Genomic DNA, 23,067 nt, shown 5'->3' with positions numbered 1-23,067 from the left:
CAAAGCTTGCCCTGCTCCTGTCTGACGCAGCACTCCCTCGTCCAGCTCCTCATTAACGGGCCTCATGGATATCCACTGTGACTGCTAGCTCCACTGGCTGTTGAAGGGCACACAGCATCCTGGCAAGAGGCCGGATCTGAAAAAAATCTGGCTTTTTAGAGCGGTCAGAGCCCTGTCACAGAGCCGTGCGGGCTGCTGTGCTGAAGCCGCTCTCCCAGCCCACGACGGCAGCCCCGCTGAGGTTGGCCTTCTCGGAAAAAACAGCGGGTGCCGGACCAGCTGAAGACCCAGCCTGGCTTTCAGGTCTTTTTCAGGTCTTGCCATCACAAGGCCATCCCTGTCTTGTGAGGCAGGGTCCCCAAAAAGCAGCCTTTCTGGCACAAAGGGCCTCAATCCGCAGACATAACCCATGCCTGTACCCCTTCAGAGACTGTTGGCCAAGAGCTGGCCAAAAAGGCACAGCAGGTGAAGAAGGCCCCCCTTTCAGGGCACAGCAGAAGACCAGAGACAAGGGCTGGTGTACAATGTCTCTTTTTAAAATACTTTTTAAAAAAAAATGCAGAGAAAAAACACCGGCTTCACCAAGGCCAGGATGCGACCCAAGCTTGTAGAGCTGCCCTGAGGGAAGGCAATTAGTCTCACTCAAGGGATGCCAAAAAATTTAGCAGAGCATCCATAATCACCCTGAAATGTTCTCTACTAGCAAAGCTTAATGGGTTTATCATTTATTTCTCAGTTAAGTGGTGCTTAAGTTGACCAGGGAGTGGATCCATATTGTATATTGATTAGGCAATAAAAACACATCAAAAAATGAGTCGGCCTGCAGACAAGAGCATCATCCCCTTCCCTCTGCCAGGCGGGGTGTCTGCTCGGACAGGCCGCCACACCTTCGCTCCACCTCTCCTTGCAGTTCAGCTCTTCTGCACAACGCTTTTACACAGTGAATGAATTCCTAAGGCTACTTGTAAAATTACTAGGTGCAGCCTTGTTAAACATTCATTTGGACCAAAGACAGTAAATTAAAATCACAAAGCGAGTGAGCACCAAGTGCCGTGCTGTGACCAAATCTAAACAAACAGGGCAGTCCATCAGTGACTTATTCCTCAGCTGCTACTCCAGGTCATCCATCCCCACTTTCCACACTCACAAGGTCTCCCACAAATCAATAACAAGGCACATTGATTATTATTGGAACAGGATTACACCCTTTTCTACTTCCAGGTCAGAAGGCACAATGAGTACAAGCCACCATGTATTTTGTGAGACCACATCATGACTTTATTTATGCCATATGGGCAGTTATGATTATTCCGAGGAATAATGCTCATTTATTTCAGCAACAATCTGACAAACTAAATTTATGCTGCACCTTTGGCCTCCTTGCCTGAACTCTGCTCAGCAATGTCTCTCAGCTGGGACTACTTCTGAAACACAAAAACAGTTTTCAAACCGCCAGTGTTTCTTGGATATTGTTTTGTTTAGATCCACTACAAAAGGGCATTTTCTCACTCTCCACTCTTCCATTGTCCTCCCCTTCTCCTCTTCCCCCTTAAGGTGTTGGCCATAGAAAATCAAGGACTAAGTTATATTTGTTGTGTGCCCTCTGTGAGCACTGAGAGTCTGAGGCATTACCAGGGCTGGCCCAGGAAGCTGCATTCCACCACCAGCTGAGGGAGGCCGCCTTTTGGACCCTAGCAAAGCACCCGAGAAAGCCAACAGCTACAAACACTCCCTCAGGATCTTCAGACGGGCGTGACCAGCCGTCTAGGAATGTCACTTCACCAAAGTCACTTTGACTAGAGATATCCTCATACCGCAGTCACACTACAGCATCCATATCACCCCAGGATGTGTGTGTTTTATGGACAGCAGGCAACACAAATATTATTAATGCTATTTTGGTATTTCAGAGAAAGAAAGGCATAGATACAGATCCAAATTTTAAATATACGTATGGATGTGTATGCATGCACACACACACAACCCCCTTTGCCACAAACAAAAAGACTGGTTGTCTGAAGGCGTTATAAATGCCCTTCATAGCTCATTTCGTCTGGCCTTCATAATCTCACCAGTGAGTTTGCCACTTGTAAATATTCCAAATTTATGCCAATAAAATCTTCTTAGCAACCAACCAGCCAGCCTATATATATCTATGCATGGAGCCATTAACGTCCATTCATGGTTTGTTGTTCTTGTGAAACATCAGCAGGGGAAGGGAGGAGGAACACGGAAAGTCCAAATCATGTGTCCTTACAAAGGACATCGAGCACTCGGTAAGTTGGGAAAGTGGAAGCTTACAGCCCTTCGACAAGACACAGCTGCTCCACACCACTTTTCCTCATTTCAAAACCGAAAGCATGGCAGAGAAGAAAACGTCAAGGACCAGAGAGTTAAATGTAGAAACTGATGTCGTGTCATGCTCTCATAAACTGCCTGGATACACCTACAGAGTCTTCCTTATGACAGTCATATAAACATTATACTGGGGCTGTATACAGGAGATTAAACCGGAGGGGAGGGAAGCTTCGCATGTGTCATGCTACCAAAGGTTATTTTAGGATCAGCTTAGAAGCTGAATAGTGGGTGGCAGCTGATTAAGTTACCACGGGCATATTTAAATATCATAGGCCCTCATCGGGACCTTTCTTAAAGGGTTGTGTCTGCACTGTGACTTGAGGTGGGAATTCGGCCTGCGTAGCAGTCCACTTCCACAGGTCGATGACGTTTCTTCCTGGACACTCCCTCAGAGCAGGACGCACCCAGGGCATATACATTTTTGCTTACTGGCCCACATTTGTTCAAGAAATAATGTCAAGGAGTACACCGGAGAGTTGAGCAGGATATTCCCAGCAAGGACCTCCCCACTGCATCACAAACCACTGTGAATCATCATGAGCACAAAGAATACTTCAGAAAGGAGGGCATGCGAGTATCACATGTAATCCTATATGGCCATATCATCACCTGAGTAGTGTTAACCTGTCAGCCAGCACAAAATCAGTTTTGCTACACCTCTGTGCATCACACAACTCTCAGAAGAAATTCGGCCACTACTTTTAGAGTCCCAGCTCCCACTGGATCACACCTTTTATAATTCTGCAGCTGAAGAAGGGCTTTGGAGGAGTACAGGCCCATTTGCCATGGATTCAAAAGAATCCACATGTGAGACATTACATACATTACTTATTTAAGAAATGTCTCCATTCTCCCATACGACTGTCAGTCTTCACAACTGTTAGCCAGAAGAACAACAACACTACCTGGTCATAGCGATGCCTGTGGCTTTAGATCACCAAGCAATGCTGCAAGGGATGTCTTTAATGATTTAATACTAGGTCACTTCAAGAAAATCACCTGGCATGTTCATACAAAGGGTGACCACTAAGCAGGGCACCTAATGGCAGTGATATTCTCTCATACAAACAGACAGGTCCTCCCTTAAAAATAAAGATCCTTCCCAAATGACAGAAAGGGGGGAAAAAGGCACTTGATTCTCAAATGCTGGCACAGCCTCAAATCTGGGGGGGGGGTAAGAAAAAAGTATATATATTAAATATGTACATGTGCCTATATGTAGATAGAAAATAGGTATTTAAGAGTTTCCCCATCAACCTCTTCCAGATTTGTACACCAAATCTCTGGTTCACCATCAGATCCATTTAAGTATTTTCAGGGCTTCCAAAGTGTTTCAGTGCTACACAAAAAAAAACATTGCAAACATTTACTGAAGCTTTTAAAGAGAGCTTTATGTTAAAAATTGATTGTTACCTTGAAAGTAGCTAATTATATCTTCATAAATCTGTAGCTATTAAGCCATACAAAGAAAAAAATCACTAACAAAAGTCAGTCCTATTTTAGTTCATATGTACTTCCTCTCCCATTTTTAACTGTTCCAGGATTTTGGTACCCATCCATAACTACACAGATGAGTTCATTTGCTTAAAGCCATGTACTGCAAATTCTTGGGTGAACATCTCCATCTGTCAAATTTTGCACACATAGAAGTACAAATGAAACTTGAACTCAGTTTGGGTGGGCAATTCTCCCTCAAGTTGTAAAAGCATTCAAACAACACCAGATGTTAACTGCTCCTTTGGCTTCATCATTTAATAGGAATCATCTAATAGGACATCCGTTCTTGGCTTTTTTCAGCACAGTAAGATCATTCATCATGCAGCCACATTCAGCTGCTTTTGGCCCTAAACCCAGCTTAGAATCAGCTAGAACAGGACCCAGGTCTTTGCTGGGATCACAGAGAACAAGATGCCAGGTGCTGCCCACCTTCCCTGATAAATGAACTGCTTTACACCTTAACAGAGAGGAGTTATTTAGTTGCACAAAAGGGGTCTCCAATGAACTCCACAATAATTTACCCAATACAGCTGTTATCCAACAAATCATATACAACATATGGTACTTATACTGACTGTCCCGTATGCAGCCTGTCCCATACAAGTTTCCAAGGCAGGCAGGCAGATAGTGCTGCTGATACAGTAACCAAACAATAGAAACTGGTGCAAGCGAACTGTTACAATCTACATCAGTAAACAAAGTGAGGAAAAGTCATACCAATGCCAATTTCATCACCCACTAGTGCAAAGTGTATGCGCTACTTCCAAAAGTCAAAAAATTATCTGTTAAAAATTACTAACCAAGTAGAGGGAGAAAATTAAGTCTTTCACCCATTAGGTTTCTTTGTTTCAATGAGATCTACACAAGTGAAAAGGCAAAGAACCACTAACTTCACCACCTGCCAGAAAAATGTGCACCTCAGGCTGCAATTGAGAAGGTTAATCTACTTAATGTGTTAGGACAACCACTATTTCCTATCTTAGTGAAACTACACTCTTGGACAGGAGAATGTCACGCTGCCCGCCAAAGAGAAAACTATGGATCACCCATGGCCCAAACTGTGAAACCTCATTCGTTGAAGAATTCTTTTTAGCAACCTTCTGTAACAGTCTCAAATCGGTGATATGTGCTTCTTTCCATAATCCTAAATTAATGCTTAACATACAACTGATTGCTTCTCCCTGACCTGGAAGATAACTGACCTTCCCCTGCACACATGTACAGGCACAATTACAATTACACTGGTGCATAAGCAAGATGGGGAACTACTCATTCCCGCCTTGATCAAGCAGTTCCATACCTGAGCCTCCTGTCATGCTACTCAGCTGAGTAATTACTTGTTGGAAAAGAACAGCAAGTAACTTTTAAACAATTTCACAGGCAATGGCCTTTTTCTCCCCTCCTACATAAACTTAAATGCCAAATACCAAACCTATTTGTAGCAGTGAAGATTAGTTCGAACAGGCAAATCACTGAAAGGATACACTTTCAGATCAGTTTATCTAACCGCTAATAATTATTGCTACTTATTATTCTGCTGCACCCCAAATGCACAGAGTACTTAAGATAACAAAGTTTGCATCCTTGCATGGAGGAACTCTCATAAGCAGGAAAGAAACCAAAGATGAAACTGCAAGAGAAACTGATCACAAGTGACAACCACTTGTGACAGCGAGGATGTGGACCTGGGCTTTCAGTCTGCTTGTACCTCTTCTAGCCCTTACTGGAATCCCCCAAAGGAAGATGACCCACTGCTAGTTATTCACAAAGTTACACAAATCTGTAAGTCTGCGTATCAACACAAAAGAAAAGCAGAAGGAGACATGCTACAAATTCCATGATTTGATCCTCTTGACTTTTACAAACGTTCTTACAATCCTAAGAGGGTTACTCTGGTGGCATGAGATAGCAGGTCACCCTAGGAGACTACACACATCCAGCTTCAAAGAAAAATAAGTCTTAGAGTCACACTGCCCAAATCCCTTGATTTTGCCCCTGCCAAACAGAGCACACCTCGTGCCACTTGCTGACTATTGGGATACAATTGGGGTTGGTGGCTGTTGGCACCACAAAGCAGCACATTGCCCTGCTACCTCAGTTCCATGCAAACTTTCAGGTTTAGGTGCAACCAATTTGAAGGCAAGTAGTATGCAAGAAGATTACTTCCAACCAGCTTCACGTAGCTATACCTTGAAAAGTGACTCCATGAAAGAGGTATGAGGGTGAGGTAGGGAGGAAAGAGGAGTGTAATGTTTATTTCCTTTTAACTTTCCATTTCATATGCATTCAGTGCCATGTCTGAACACGTTCAGACATTTCTTCCCCTCCTCAGTTACCCTTCTTCCAAACACTTGTCCTACAAATTATATCTGGGATCTGAAAATTAAGCTGAATTCTTTCCTTCTCTTTCTTATGCACACAGAGTAATAACGAGACTTTGCAATCCAAATTCTGTACTTGTGTACACCTGTGTTAACCCCATTGTCTTCAAATTATTCCCTTAACAATGGCTGTGGGTTTGTACAGGTGTTGAACAAGCCCCGTAATTGGAATTTAACAAACAATTCCAACAGCAGGGGAAAAAAAAAAAAGTGAGAATTCAACTCACTCCTTGTGGCATTAGCTAATACGTTCAAGTAGCAGTAAAAACAAAACCAAATTTAAACAGCATTTAGGCATGTGCAGATGCTGACAGGCAACTCGTGAGACTTCCAAGAACTGCAGTTTTTCTACTTAGATCCACAAATCAGAGCAGTAGCAGGGACCATAAATGAAAGACTTTTGCTTCAAATTTACACTATCTTCACTGTGTTCTCTGCAGTTGACTTCCTGCTTCACCAAATATTTTGTTTCCAAAATAAACTTGGTCAGCTCCCCCTTGAGACCACAGATTTAGGCCACAACCCTACAAGCCCAGACGTGCACAGACCCAGCTGGGCTGAGAGGGGCGACCCCTTGGAAGGCCAAGGGGGACCAGGGTCCACACCTGCACCACCAGCTCCCAGGAAGGAAAGCACCTCAAAACCCTTATCAACACATCCAGAAGCAAGCCCAGAGTTAGGCAGAAGAGCAAGATGGGGCTAGGCAGGGAAGCAGGCCTGAGGAAACACCAAGCAAGAGGATGAGGGCATCGCCTGCTCCACATCTCCGCCTGAACTCAATGATCACATCTCCAGGCCGAGTGGTGTGTTTCCCAACTACACACATAGCTGGGAAATCAAATGAGAGCTTTCTGCTGTCATCTAAGCTACTGCTTCAGACCACGCCTGAAAACCAGCCCTCTCTCTCCATGAACCAAGCCGCAGCCAGGACATGGGCTGGAGATATACTTAGGGTTTGTTGCTACAGCTAACTTGGTCACAACAGCCTGAAAGGAAGGTTATCCGGCTGGCAAATGAAAGAGATCAGTGACTTTCTAGGGCCAGCAATTACTCCTTAGTGATGCAGAATTACTACAGAGCACTCATTACTGAAGAGATGCCAGTTACTGACAAATTACCAAACTGAGAAATTAATTACCAGCTGAGAAAATAATGCACAAGGGATCGGACTGAAAAAGCCATGTCCAAGAGAGGTCCATAATTTGCAACGCATACATTCTAATCAACAATTAGTCCTGGTACAATTAGTACCACACTGGGTACTCTTTCAGGATGGCAGACATCACAACTGGTCTGCAAGCCATCAATGGCTTAGATGAAATAGCATCATCTCAAAAAAATGGAGACATTGTTCAACCTGACCGTGACATCGTCCAACATACAGACTTGACTCTATGCTCCAGCACTGTACAAGCGATTCAGCATCACTGCCAGGAAAATCCTCATCTCCTCATTCCTCCCTGCGCGTACAAGGAGAGCTCTGGGTGTTCAGAAAACCCTCCCCTATTCCCACACCAAGCTCAGGGACAACACAAGTCAGCTAAAGGAGCGCCCGCTCTGAGGAAGCACTTTGTGTACTTTGCTGAATGTAAGCAGGCATTTTTGCAATGCAAACGCAAAAGACGAGCAATTTTTCCACAGCTTTTGCATGCTAGGGGCCAACCCTATGAAAAATAAATCTGATTTTTTTATTTATTTTTTTTTTATTTTTGCTAAAATAGAACAGAGATCTGGCCAAATTCACCATCATCTAGTGGAAAATAGTCGGGGGGTGGGGGGTGGAGAGGGAAAGAATGACGTGCGTACAAAAACTGCACATGACCTCAGAGCTACGACTTTCACGGCAATGAGTATTTATTAGCTTCAACTGCTTCTGTAACCAGTAGCAAGACCTCCTTTTTTCCTCTGGTCCGTTTTCAGGAACCTGTGCAGAAGCTGGCTGATCCCAGGTCTCCATGGGAGAAGATGGGGGACAGGAATTAAACATGCAGCATTCGCTGGGGCCCAGCACAGCACCTAACCAGCTATGCCACAGGCCTTGGGGGCAAGGCGATACAGAGCAACACATGGCAGAACAAAAGACATCAGCCTTAAGGGCTCCTCTCTCCCAGCATTTAGATGTAAGGGTAATGTAGGGCGCAAACACAACACTGGCTGAGTGATTAAGCAGAATAGCCAAGGTGACTACCTCCCAGACTTCACAAAGGAGATCCTAGATTATATGGGGGACAATAAATAAAAGGCAATCACTCAGCCTAAACAGCTTGGCAAATAGACATCAAAATGACCAACTTTGCACTCAGGACAATTATTGAAAAAATAATCAAAGTGCTTAATATTTTCTGTTCTTTAGAAGTAAAGTCTTGCAGGAAATTTAGCAGTCACATTTTCTTCCTCCAGTGAGGACGTCCATGCTGCTAACTCGTTAATGCGCTCCCATTTTTCTCTGTATAGCATCTGACCAAGAGGAGCCCACGTCAAGGCCTCCAGACACTTCTGCAACGCACACAGCAATGACTGTGATTTTTACAGTTTTACTTGGCTTGTTCACAAGACCCAGTCTCATGTAATCCGTGGGCCTGATCCTTCTCCTAATAAGAGCAATGGCAAAACTCCAGCTGATTCAGTAGTTCTGGACAGACCTTGCAGTGGCAAGAGGATAAACTTTAAGGGTCCGAGCCTTATTCATCTACTGTTCTTGCTTCCACAAGTAATCCTATTAAAATAAAGGGGACCACTCCTGAGAGTCAAAGATGCAAGAAACAGACTAAGAAATATTCGGGGTTCCCCCTCCACCACAGCACAAGCATGATTCTAAAAGCATCATCTTATTTTTATACATCAAATTAGAGCACTAATAGAAAATAAATTTTAAAAAGTCTGAAAGTGTCATTCGAGGCAAGCAGAAAAACCACAAGTCCTTGTTCTTTTAAAACAAGGGCAATCTAACGATGAGTAGCTGAAAATGTGGCCACACACACACACTCCTTCATATACACATACATACACAGAGGCAGTTCATCAGAAGTGAATCACAGAGAGAAAGATGAATTTGAACCCTTTATCCCCTGTCCTTTATAAAGGCTGCCACTCAGTAAACGGAGATTGCTCTAATTACTGTGACAATTCTGCACCCCGTTCAAACAACTTTTGTGTTCTGGACAGGTTTCTCCGCGAGTTTGAAATTCTTGGCCTGAGAACCACTCTTGTCTAAAAGAGGTTTCTCGTTGCAAGCACAGAATGCAACACTAACAAGTTGTCCCTCTTTTCAGCTCTTTTCATTCTCCTCTTTTCCAATTGCCTGATTCAGAGCTTAATGGAAACTTGTCAAGGCTTTTCTTCCCACAAACCCTGTAGAGCCCCAAGGCAATCTGTGCACAGAGTAACCACAGGAATCTCATATTGTCAATTAAAATTGAATAGACACCTGATAACTTGAGTATACATTCACAAATAATATACATCACATGCATATACACAGATGTGCACATGCAACCCGCCAGATAACCACGCTTCAGACACAGCAGCAGCTCTGCGACATTCCCAGTCCCCTTTACAACCACCCAGGTCCTAATTTTCAGTTTTTAATTTCATAAACATGAAATGACATGAAAGCACTTTCACATATTGTAGTTGAGCAACAGATTTCAATGGAAAATAAACTTACTACGTATACCAGGCATTCGGCCTTTAACAACCCTAGGGATTGTAAAAGTATTTAGCTGCTATCCAGACAAAATAAGCTCTATGGATATTCTTTACATAGCGGTTTTGTGAGCAGTACAGAAGTTCGGTTTGTGACTAGCTCCTGTAAAGACTTTTTTTTTTTTTTTTTGAAATGAACACATACACGTTTTAATCTACATTTTATGATGTAGTTTAAGAACTAAGAAAAAGCCCGTAGGGGAATATAACAGGGATCAGAAGTAAACTAAGGCATTCAGTTAAAAATAATAATAATAAAAATCTCAAAAACTTGACTTCCAGACACAGAACTATAATCTGTAACTCCTTTCAAAGGGAGAAGATCTCCTTGCCAATGTCTCAGTGAAAACAAAGGTAGAAACACTGACTGCTGTTTTATTCTTCTGATACATGCATTCAAGGTCATACCTTCCCTTGGATTCTTTAATATTGCCAAACATTTATAATAGCGTAATTTCTATAGCAGTCTGTTGAGCCTGGGCACAGACCAGTACAGCGACTATATGCCATGTTCCAGACCTCGCCTATGTCAGAATAGCGGCCCTGGTTTTATAAATCTCTTAAATCTAATTAAGCCAATGCAAACCTCTTACTGTGTATGCTCCCAAACCAGTTCACTGGTTTAACCAAGTTAAAATTATTCAGGCTAGGGTTTAAAGTAGTTCCAAGAGAACCTTTATTAAATATTTGCATCAGTTAAAAACAGAAATCAATGCAGTGACTTGTCTCTAGAATAGCAAAGCCTGTAACCTCTTGACTCTTCCTGATAATTATTTAAGGAGTCACTGACTCCTGCAGAGGACTTTGGAGTCCCCACCTTTTCTTGGGCTACTTTTCCTTTTCCTAAAATAGGAGGGGTTGTTACCACTGTATCAACATCTAAGAATCTCTCATATTTCCCAGAAAGTCCCATTTGCAGTAATTTCAGTTCAGTATTTTCTAAATATTCCTTCCCACACTTTTTGGGGGGAAGTGTTTTTGTTTTGTTTTGGTTTTGGTTTGGTTGGTTTTGGGTGTTTCAGCTGCAGCACCACCACTAGTGAATTAAAAAGCCAAGCCAGATTTTGTTGTATCCAGCACCTTTCGCACCACAGATATCTGGAGAGCCCTACAAACTGTGAGACAGATACTGCTCATGCACAATTATATATTCATGCTTGGTAGCCGCTAAGCATGCCATCATACTTCCCACGGAGCCTAGGGCATTAAAACCTGTTCTGCTGAGAGGGGAAAACAGTTAGTCAGGACTAACTGTGTCAGGAGGACTAACAAAATGGTTATGGGACCTTCAGCGTCAGAGGGTCCCTCCTGAATTCAGCTTCAATTCCTGGCTGGATACCTGCTGGCCTCCAGTACCCAGACACCTGACCACAGCCAGAAGCTGGCCCCACATCTTCTCCCTCCTCATACTTCCTTCAGCAAGAGCATTTCAAACACAAAGACATTCTCTGCTCACCAAAGCCTACTTGTCTCCTACAATTCCTATCATTTCACTGTCATCGTTTTCCCTTTGCTGAAACCAGCAGCATATGAGTCAGAGAACAATCATTAACTTTTACAACTTCCATACAAATCCACCTACTCATATTAGAAAAGCAGTATTGACATGCAACACAGCCTCAGACCAAATCCTGATCCTGCCAGGATGCTGCGCGCTGCTGTGGGAAAGTCAGATACTGCAGAAGCAGGAGCTCATTTAAGAAAGTACCATCGGAAACAGCTTTTTTTTTTTTTTTCTCCTCTTCATGAGCGAAGGACGCTGCAGAAGAAGCAATATATCAATGTGACGTTTAGTTTAGTTCGGCTTTTTCAATACCTTTATCCACTTTTGAAGAAATTGGCCATTGGTTCAAGACACACGGGGCCTGATCCAAAGCCCTTCGTTATTAATAGAAGTCTTTTTTCCACTGACTTCAATGGACCTTGGACCAAGCCCAAGGAAGACAAGATTTCACAGCAGTTAGAGTGACACACATTCTCCGGATTCAAAAAAAAACAATACACAGCATTTACGATGTTAATCTGTATAGCGTAGTTTTGTTTGTGGGTATTTTTTTTTTCCTCCTTTTTGAAATAGGCTCTAGGCTGTCAGATTAACGCACCCAGAAAGTCTGAAGTTGGAAGGAATTATAGGCAGATACAGAACACCACAGTCAGACGTTGAATATTCCCAGTATTCCCCCCTACTAGAATATAAAGCATCCTCTACCACAACGTATCTCACAAGCTGCTGCACCCACGCTTTAAAGTGTCCCATCATCACACACTCCTCCAGGAACAGCTACAATATTACTCGTAATGAATTAATTTGTATTAATATGGCCATCACGTGCACTTCCATATGAAACCCATTGTCCTGGATCATTAAAAAAAAAAACTCACTAAGTGAAGTAACGCGGTACCCCTATATTTAGTTTAAAGAAATTTAAAATAAATACATTAAAACAAAATTGCTAATATCTTTAGTACATCATAATTGGCGCAGCAAGCAGAAACCCAGTTATCTTCTCAGTAAGTATTTATAGCAGCACCCTTCCCCATTCATTCCACATTTTCTTAGAGAATCTGCTGTACCCTACATCTGCAATTCATTGACTTTACAATTTACCACATGTTGAGATGGAGAGGTCTCAGCTCCATTTGAATCACTGCACAAATATGCAAGTGATTTATCGTTTTAAAACTGAAGACTGCAGAAGAACGACTCCACTTTTCCTGAACATTACTCCTTCTGGCAGACCATGAACAATTACAGTTCGTACTAATTAAGCTCTGTAAATGTGCTGTGCCCTGCTAATGCCTACCAGGCCTCAAATTTAGTTTCATGAAGCCAAACTTCAGCCAGCAACTTAACTCATTCGGCACTGCCCAGTTGCCTGCGTGTGACCCCACAAGAGCACGGGTCGAGGCTTTTGCCTGCCGAAAACAAAGGGGGGAGCATGGGCAGGTTTTGGCAAAAGGAATTGGGCCGGAGGGAGGGGGTGGGAAACGTGGTGGGACAACGGGGACATCACTGCTGATAACCTGCTACGAAGGGCCAACACCGCCCCAGCCCTGCACGCCGGTGGTAAGGGATTCAGATCTGTCCCCGGGGGCCAATAACTCACAGCATTCCATTGATTAGGAAAATGCATAAAACCTTCAACAAAACTGTACAGTTACTTGTGGAAGGGCCCCATTGACAGCCCCCTCATTTTATTTTATTTTTTTTTTTTTCCAGTCAGGTTTTACACGACCACCAGAAGAAAAAAACATATGGGCAAAGGAGCCACACACGTAACCCTGCATTTTTCTTCAATCAGCATCCGAGCGCGGCCGTAACCTACAGGGAAACCGAAATAAACTGCTGAAGAAATTAAAGCTCGGAGTACTACCTAGGCACATTTGAGTAATCACATTACCGTGTTAACACGCACACGCACGGCACAGACAAGACAGCAGCACGTCAGCCCCAGCCGTCCACTCGAGGGAAGCACGTTCAGCGGGGAGCGTGCTGCCTCGCTCCCTGGGCCCCTTGCTTCCCTCACGCCGAGGAGCCAGCCCCCAGGCCCCAAGCTTCGCTTCCCCTCCAACCACTCAAACAACGTTGTTCCCTCCGCCCCAAGTTTCTGGGATTTCTCCTGGCGCTCCCTCCCATGTTCTTCCTTTGTCCTCTGAGCACTCCCCGGCAGCCTCTGGCTTCGCTGCTCCCCCCCCGGCGCCCCCTCGCAGACCCCGCACGCCCCAGGCGTTGCCCTCCAGCAGGGCACCAGGCTGCTCCCCAGGGCTTCCCCCCCCCCCCGTCAATCCATCGTTGTGTGCCCTCCCCTCGTGTGGGCAGCGTAAGATCCCTGTTTTACACATGCACAAACAAAACCCACCAAGCAACTGCCTGCATTCCCGAGCATCCACCTTTCACGTTAAACCTGATGGCTCCCCCCACCCCCCCCCCCAACCCTGCGTGGCTCAGTGGGATGTAAGAAAATCACAGGACACTTCCAGGTGTCACCCTTCTTTAAAGGCTTGCAGTATTTCCTAGATACCGACACAAGCACGATTCTGCTAAGACCTCAGCAAGGGACAGGGCTGCGCTCACTTCTCCAGGCTGAGCCAACCCCTCCAGCACTGCAAGCGTTAATTATAAACTTCGGAGCCCACGTAAAAAGCACAAACATAAACCAGCACTTGGGAGGAGGAGCACGAATAATTCTGCGCTTTTGGGTGGGGAGAGACAGGATTTCCATCTCTCCCCCCCCCCCAGCACCACACTCCATCTCTCATTGCTTATAATTAGTGAAAGAAATTTGACCCACTGCCAGTGTCTGTGGACCTTGGATATTATAAGGCCAGCGTGGCGTCAAATATCTTAACATTCATAAGTGTTATAGGCTGTAAATAAACCCCGTGGATTTATGACCCTGCGGTGCTTGCCAGCAAACGACTGTGGCACATTTCTTTCAGCAGACCTGTCGAGGTGCAAGTTTGCCTTTGGTTGTAAAATTAACCATTTCCTTCACAAATGCGCCCAATTAGAAGTCAAAGTTGAAGGCTTAGGTACATATTTGCGAGGCGACAGCCAGAAGAGGTGTGGGGGAGCAGGGCTTGAAACTTCCCCCCAAACCTCCCAAGCGCCCCAAGCACAAGTTCCCACAGCAGCTCCGGTGTGGGAGCAGGGATCTGATTTCACCCAAACCCCTGGAAAAGAGGAAAAAATAAAGAAAAAAAAAGAAAAAGAAAAAGAAAAAGAAAAAAACAAAAGCCACCTCTTTTCCATTTACCCCTGGCTATTGCAAGCTCTCCTTTTTGGCTGCCCTGGAGGGGGGAGCAGGCTCTCTCCCCAGCCTTGCCTGGAGCAGGATCCGCTCCCTTCCCCCAGTATAATGTCATCGACTTCCTGTGCAGGAGAGCATTTGCTAAATCCAGGTTGTCTCATGCTTAACTGCCAATAATCCAACTTCCACATAACTCCCAGACAGCTGGGGAAAGGTCCTCAGAGTTTTTAGTCATGGTACAGAAACACACGTCCACACAAAAAATCTGCAGCTGTCCTTTTTCTCTGCACCACTTTTTTTTTTTTTTTATCTGATTTTGGGGCCCAGTCTTTAAAGTCTGACAAATTTAAAACATTTTTACCTACATTCTGGTTTACAAGCTCCAATGAAAGCTGTGACATATCCCCCCTCCCTGCCTTCAACTGACGAATCAGCACATATTTGCTTGGACAAAAAACTAAGAGGAAGGAGGAAGAAAAAAAAAAACACTCAACATCATCAATCCATGTGTGAATGCATTAAAAAAACCTGGAAAGGCATCTACTGTATTTTTTTTTTTCTCCAGTATAGATCAGCCACTGGTGCAGCTATTAAAATTGTTCGATTTCCAAAGCAAATATTATTTTTAATGAAGTGCAGTCCTGCAATTATCCTGTACACTCCAGTAACAGTGCTGCATTATATTGTTTTGCAAGGTCCTAGAAACATGAAACTTTTCTCTAACTAATTTTCATAGCCCCCTAAAGAGAAGCTGATTGACTCAGCAATGCAGTGTTTGCACCGGAATGAAGCCTTATCAGAGAAGAAAAACAGAAGAGGAAAAAAAAAAAAAAAAAAGAGAGAATTAAAAGTAAATCAGATTCTTTACTGAAAATAAGTTAACAGACCCAGTCTGTTTGCCATTGTATACCAGCTATGCTAATGCTATAGCAGAGTGATTCAGCAATCTACCTAATTAAGCATGAGGAAAGTTTCTTTATGCAGGTTCCATTTGATTTACGCCACAGGATCATCAGTTCTTATTTAATAGCTTGTCTTTGCACAAGTCCAGAAACTTTATTAAAAGCATGCCTATTCAATTTTTTTTTTAGGAAAAAAAAAAAAAGTGAATAACTCAGTCTCCATTGAATAGCTACGTATCATAAAGTACTAAAGTGCTGACATATTAAGTTGTACCTACATTATTAAACTAGTTGGTGGATGTTAATACCATAATCCATACTGCAGACATTAAACCTCAACCCTAAAGATTAGTAAAGAATTAATATTGTCACATCGAGACCAAAATCTTAACATGCCAGCCATAAATATTTCTGAAGGAGATGAAAAACAATTAGCATAAATACCAAAGAAGGGCAAGAACACCTGTTCTTTTTCAGCGCGATAAGCATTTTATTGTTCTCTATTTAAAATGTAATGACCTGTGTAATTACAGTAATATTACATTGTATTGCAAGGGCTTGGAATGTCACACTTTGAAAAGTGTTGTCAAAACAATTGGAGGGAGGAAAAAAAAGGACCACCATTAACCCTTCACACTCCTGGGTCTACAGCTTTTGTATTAGCAAGGATTATGTTGTTTCATTCAGCAGATAAAGGAAAACATCCATTTTTCAAGCCAGTTAAAGAAAAAAGTTTCTTCCTGAACCTACAAATCCGAGCGAGGGGGCTGCTCTCTCCTACAGCTATTCCAAACTCACAAACTTCAGGACCAAATGCAAGCTTATTCCTACAGTCTCACTTAGCAAGCAACAATTTAGGGGAAAGGAAGATGCAACAGCACTAGCAAAACTAAGGTATCTGCCAGCAGGGTTTTCTCAAGTCACAACACATCTATTTGCTCACCAAAATGCGTTAACCAAGCTCTAAAATTAGGATAAAAATTAAACACACCACTTCTTCATTTCCAACTCTGAAATGAAAACAGTTTCCTTTATTATCCCTAGCAGGCAGCTACCCCAGTCCCTCTGCAAGCATGGGTATGAAACTGGCATCTCAGATGCACTGCTTCATTACTGCGTGGCCAGACCTCCACATACACATCTAGTCTTAAAAGCAATCCACAGTATTCCGTCAAAAGCCAGAGTAACACACACAAAAAAATCCTTATCTTCTAAAAATAAAATTATTCCTATTAAGCTTTATCGAGAGTTTTCAGCAAGTAAAACATTATTATTGAGATAATATATTATTCATCATAAGCAGATTTCACGATATTTCATACATTCTTGTGTGAATGTATTTCATACATTCAGTAATGCAGAAATTGCTGTCCCCGAGTTTGCTCTTGAACAGACAATTACAGGTACATTAACAAACAACGACAACAAAAAAGCAATAATCCTACTACACCCCCCAAATAAAAACCATACCCCAAAAATCCATGAAAAGAACCACACCCACAAACCTTTTAGGTTTTCTACAACAGCAAAAGGAAAGGAAAAGCAGTTTTGCTACATATCTGCATCACCTCTTTATCTTACATGCTCTACAACTCGACAGATATGGCTTCTGAAAAAACGACATAAATAAAAATAAAATTCAAAATTATGCAGAATTATCTCTACCTTTTCAATATGTATTTAAAAAAAAAAAAACAGGACAGAGAACGATCTAGTTTGTCTGGAAATTAAAACTGGCACAGCACAGAACCAGAATCCACCTAAAAACAGTGTGACAGACAACTGCTATCCCGCTTAATCTTCGTAACATTCTGCTCTCAGGCCTAAATAAATAACTTTAATTTTTCTAGGCTACAATTAAGTTGTCGGCAAACAAATAAGCACAGAGAATGTGAAAGAATAAGGTTAAGAAGATGAGAGAAGGTTGCTGGAGCCTGGATGTGGAAATAAGAAAATTGCCTATTGAGTGTGGAAATATCCTTTCAGAACCCATCTGATAACAGAAGAAGGCCACCTGCTATACCAACAATAAACCAACGTGTCATCTTTTGTACAGTACCTTTAATTCACACAAACACGACATTCCTATGGAGGCCTTTTTAACTGTGGGGGAGCAAGGGGAGGAAGAATATTTCCAGGCAAGCTAACTGCTGAAGGATCCTGTCTTTACATGCTAAGGGAAAAAGGATCTAATAAAGGTAATGAGCAAAAAGAAGGGGAAAAAAATCAAAAACTATAGCTGTTGTAAGAAAAATGCTTAAAGAAAAAGAAGCCGAGGTGTTCTTCCTATTAACCTAGACTTGGAAGAGGGGGATGCATTTCAGGCAAAAAAGAAGAGAGGGGGAAAAAAAAAAAAAAAAAAAAGAAAAAAAAAGGAAGCCAAAGCTCACAATTTGTAACAAAGTAATTTGTGACAAAGATTGCTTTGCCATCTGGATCCTAGTGCTTTGAGATTTTGGAGTTTATCACTATCATCCATATACATAGGGGTGACCGGATTCAAAAGGAAAAATATAATGCACCCAGCCCCTGGATTCCCCTCCCCATCATTACAATTGCAAACTGCAGTTACCCCTGTGCTACTGTCCCAGAAATCACCTCCTTGCCAGAGGAGCCTCGCAGGCTACCAAAACGAAGCCCTGCCACATGCCGAACTCAGGCAAAGTCAGAAAATCTCCCTTACATCTCTGTCACTCCGCATTCACCGAGCTGCTCTGCTGACGTTTGGCTAAGTGGAAACAAGGCTGACCCGATGTTTAATATTTTAATGCTTTAAAACACTTGTAGATCTGATACACTGGAGTTGTCCAAGCCCTCAGTCATTAGCGTGGCTTCAACATCCCCCGAACAGTAGATCTATTATTGTAAATCGCTATCTCGTGTTACCACAAGGCAAAAAAAAAAGTGTATAAACACACATGGGGAAGGTGGGGACACTTCGGATTTAGAAACCCCCAGAAGAAGCAAACCAGCAAGCCTAAGCCCACCGACAGGAGTGAGCAGCGATTTGTAGTCCCACTGGATTTAACAGTTTCAGCTAAGAAAACAGGGAGGACAAAATAACGAAAAGAAAACTCTTTAGAAAGGGAAGGCTCCACGCGAGGAACCTGCTGTCAGAGCAGAGCACACAGCTGATGGCACCAGGCTGGGCAGAGCGGAAAAACAGCTGGGACTACAACCCCAGCAGCACACCCCAAAGTTTACCAAGACCCTGGGGTCTTGGGGCTGGAAGTGGCTCTCCCTCTGCTCCCCCCACACACAGGCACACGGCCCTGGCTTAGAAACTAATTAAACCCAAGGAAACAACACGGAAAAAAAAAAGAGAGAAAACAACGAAGAAAAGACGCTTTCAGCACAGTTTCTGCCAGCGTGCTGGCAGAAAGCAATTCTGCTCGACTCTTTGGGTTTTTTTGGGGGGGGACCGTACCGGCTCCTGGCCCAGGCGGTTCCCCCCCCCGGGCCGCAGCCCCGCGCCCCCCGGCCCGAGCCCCCCCAGAGCCGGGGCAGCCCCGGGCCGCTCCCCGCGGCCGCCGCCGGGCTCCCGGCCCCCGGAGCCCCCTCGGGCCGGGCCGGGATGGGAAGGGAAGGGGAAGGGAGCCGGGAGCTCCCCGCACAGGCCGGCCGAGGGCAGGAGAGGGTTAAGGGGGAGGAAAGGGGAGGGGGGAGCCGGAGCCGGCCCGGCCGCCGCGGAGGAGGGCAGGAGGCGGCGGGGAGCTCGCGGGGAGCCCGGCCGGGGGGAGCGGCCCTCGGGGGTCCCCCCCCTGCGGAGGGGAGGGGGCGGCGGGGGGGGGGGGGGAGTCATCATCATCATCAAAAAAAAAAAAAAAAAAGCAACTTTAAAAAAAAGAAAAAATTGTAGTTTACTTTTGAGGCCGGATTGGGCTTTGCTTTTTGTTGCTTTTTTTTTTTTTTTTTAAACTATTATTATTATTCGCCCCCTCGCCCCCCCCCCCCCTCCCCTCCACCTCGCACGGCAGGGGGAGGTGACGAGGAGCTCCAGCAAAGTGTCCGCAAAACTGAAAGTAACCAAAAAAAAAAAAAAGGAATAGTAATTAAGAAAAAAAAAAAAAAAGAAAGAAAAAAGAAACATGGCGAAGTGTAAACAACCCCCTCCCGCCGAGTTCGCAAAGTTTGCGGAGCGGGATGGGGGGGCTATGGGGCACCGGGGGGGGGAGTGGAGATTGGGGGGGGGGACACCGAGAAGGAAAAAGGCAACTCACCGTTCTGGCCGTCGGAGAGAGCGAGCCGTTGGGCAGATACGGGCTGCTGAGGTCGGGGATCATTATAAAGGGATAACCCGGGTATGGTGGGCCCTTAAACAACCCTCCATCTTGCCTCTTCGCAGCTAACATGGCGGGGGAGACACGAGCGGGGAAGGAAGGGGGCGACAAGGGGGGGAAAAAAATAAAGGGGAAGGTGGGGGGGGGAGAGGAAAAACTTTTTTTAGCGGGTGTCCCAAAAAGAAGAGCCCGGCGCGGCGGGCGCCGGGCCGGGCCGGGTTGGGTCGGGGGGAGCGGGGCGCTGCGGGCCCGCCGTACTCACCTTCCTCCAAACTTTCTCGGGATTTATCTCTGAAAGTTTCCGAGCGAGGTGGGGGCCGCCGCTCCGCCTGGGAGCGGGCCGGGGTCGGGCAGCGGGGAGATCGGGTTGGGAGGGGGGGTATGGATTTGGTTTTTTTTTTTTTTTTTTTTTTCAGTTTGGGGTGATTTGTTGTTTTTTGTTTTTTGTTTTTTTTTTCAAGGGGGGGTAGGATGAAAGGGAAAGGTTTGGGGAGAAGGTGGGAAGGGGAAGGAGAGCGGGGGAAGAGAGAACAAAACAGAAGGCATCGTTACAAGTTGGTGCCGCGGAGGAAAGTTGGGCGCCGCCGGCAGCGGGACCCGGCGCCCCCGGCCCCGCAGCGCGGCCCCCGCCCGGCCCCGCGGGGGGCTTCCCCCGTACCTCCGAGTCCGAGGAGCTGTTTTGATTCGTTTCTGATTCATTGACGAGAGACGACTTGACATCAGCTAAATCCCTCTCCGCCGAGGAGTTCTCCGAGATCTTCTCCTCCTGCTCCCCTTCGTCTTTGAAAGAGATCAGTTCATCGTTGGCGCCCAGGTCGTCCCCTCCACCGCCGTTCAGCTGCGGCATTTTCCTCCTGGCTCACCCCACCAGCAGCAATTTTGCAAAAAGGGGAAGGGGGGTGATACAAAAAGAAAAAAAAAAAAAAAAAAAAGAGGGGGGAACGGGGAGGGGGGGAAGGAGGAAAAAAAAAAAAAAGACCAGGGGAGGGGGGGGAAAGTTTGCACCAAAAAAAAAAAAAAAAAAAAAAAGAAGAGTCCAAGGTGAAAGTTTTTTTTTTTTCTCCCCTTCTCTTTCCTCCTGGGGAGGGGAAAAGAGGGAGGAGGAGGGGAGGGAAACGTCTCTTCTTTGCTCCTTTTGCACCAGTGACTTTAGGCTTCTTCCTTTCCTTCTTGTGGATTTTCTCTTTCTTTCTTCCAGGGAGCTGGTCGGCGTGCACGGCGCGCACACGCACTCACACCCGCGCACGCACTCGCGAAAAATTAACAGTAATAAACCACGGAGCCGGGGGGAGGGGGGTCGAGGGGGGGGGGGAAGGGAGGGATAAAAAAAAATATAATAATAATAATAATAATGCAACAAACAAACCAAAGAAGTCAGCTGTAACGGGGGGGCAGCCGCCGCGGATATGGGGAGCCCGTGCCGCTCGGGTTTGAGTGAGTTGAAGTTGGACTGAGAGCTTTTCAGTTCAAAGGCGGCGCTGATTGACAGCTAGAAAAAGGGGGATCGAAATCCGGAGGAACGGAGAAGTCTGGGATCCGGGATTATTGACAGGGAGCGAGAAACACACCAGGCACTTAATGAGATGCAGGAGGGGGCGGGGGCTCCCCGGTGACGTCTGCATAAATAAACAGGGTTGGGGAGGAGGAGGAGGAGGAGAGGAGGAGGAAGGGGGGGGGGGAAGTGGCGAAGTAACAATGAGCCTTTGGGGCAGGCAGCGGGAGGGCCAGGGCACCAAGCAAGGGGAGGGGGCAAGAAAAAAAAAAAAAAAGGAAATTTGATGTTAAATTAAAAAAAAAAAAATGCACTCTGCTCCAGAGCTTGGGGGGGGGGCGAGGGGGGAGCAGCCAAACGGGTGCCCCTGCCCGCGGAGGCACGAACTTTTCCGAGCTGAACGCGAGGAAGCGGAGCATCGCCGCGGGTCCCCGTCCTCCCGGAGCATGGCTTTGGGCACGTGTGGCCGTGGGGCGCTGGGGGGTTTTTTAGAACCGTTAACACATTTTTTCTTGCCACTCGTCGGAGCTAAGAAACTCCAATCGTAATAAACATAATAATATAGTAAAAACCTGCTTTTATTTATTATTTTTATAATTTATTTTTTTTTAAGCAGCACTTGCTCCTTGCGTTCATCACGGTTCCAACACGCAGGATTAAAACGTGCGAGATCACTCGCCGAAGATCAGATATTTCCAAATTGCAGCGAGGCACACTATTTTTTTTTTTTTTTTTGGTGAAAAAAAAAAAAAAAAAAGAGGAGGAGGAAAAGGAATGTGACTGCTAAGAAGTTAATTAGCATGGCAGGCCGGAGAATCAAGGACTCGCGGACTTCAGAAGCGGAAAGTTGTGGTGGTGGTGGCGTAAACAGCACCCCGGGGAAAGCGAAGCGAAGCGAAAGCGGCGCGGGGCGGGGAGCGGGGCCGGGGGTGCGGGGGGCGGCATCTGCTCCGGCGCGGAGGGGAAGGGGGAGACAAATTGAGCTCCTAGCAGGGACAAATTGTAACAATGGGCGAGTCAATTGGGAAGTTGGAGGCGGGCGAGGGACGGAGCGGGGGGAGCAGGACCGTAATTTCGGTGGGAATTGGTGAATCGCCTCGTGGAGCCGGTGCTGGAGAGCGAGGGACGGGCTGTGCTAAATAATCCAAACATTCCTCGGGAAATCTAACCTGCTGCTCGTAGCAAGGGCCGTTCAGCACATAGGGTTTCCAAAACAAAGCCAATTTGTCATGCAATATTTAGAGAGTTTTGGGGGTTTCGACTAAACTGTCTTCTCTAAAAAGAATAATAAAAATAATAGTACAGAGATCGACAAGGCTAACACGGATTCTCAGACATTTAAAAAGTTCACATGGAAATTTGCATACTAAAGGGAAAGATGCAGACAAAATAGAAATAAAAAAATCACTGCAACTTACAACTTTAATATTAATCAGTAAAGCAGAAGTAGAGTGAAAGGAAGCATGAAAAGAAGTAAAACAAATGTGTACATTTAATCAGACAGGATTGCATAGGACACAAAGAACGGGGCTAATTAGTCTCAGCAGGTAGGGACTAACCTTCAGACTTCATAAATAAATAAGTCTGTGAACAATGTCTAAGTGGGAATATGGAGACAGAAAAGGGATTATTTCAAGACACCAAGTAAAAACATGAAGAATGAAATACTTTACTGTTAAGTCAACATTCAAATGGATCGAA

The 23,067-nt window shown here is 45.0% G+C and overlaps 1 protein-coding gene across 7 annotated transcripts in view; it reads right to left on the bottom strand.

Moving 5' to 3' along the window:
- The window catches only part of TCF7L2 (transcription factor 7 like 2), a gene marked incomplete at its 5' end in the record, with an annotated part of 176,823 nt that extends 156,102 nt beyond the window's left edge, over window positions 1-20,721 (bottom strand). For all 7 annotated transcript variants that reach the window (XM_084289961.1, XM_084289962.1, XM_084289963.1 and 4 more), the window contains 3 exons: window positions 19,815-19,939; window positions 20,137-20,203; window positions 20,533-20,721. In XM_084289961.1, the coding sequence (XP_084146087.1) occupies window positions 19,815-19,939; window positions 20,137-20,203; window positions 20,533-20,721 (381 nt within the window). The remainder of the gene's footprint in view (window positions 1-19,814; window positions 19,940-20,136; window positions 20,204-20,532) is intronic.
- Between the last annotated feature and the right edge of the window lie 2,346 nt (window positions 20,722-23,067).

This window comes from Netta rufina (genome assembly GCF_964035555.1).
Source record: "Netta rufina genome assembly, chromosome: 7".
NCBI classification, from domain to species: domain Eukaryota; kingdom Metazoa; phylum Chordata; class Aves; order Anseriformes; family Anatidae; genus Netta; species Netta rufina.
The sequence above is the reverse complement of the archived record's forward strand: the minus strand, read 5'-3'. Positions and strand labels throughout refer to the sequence as shown.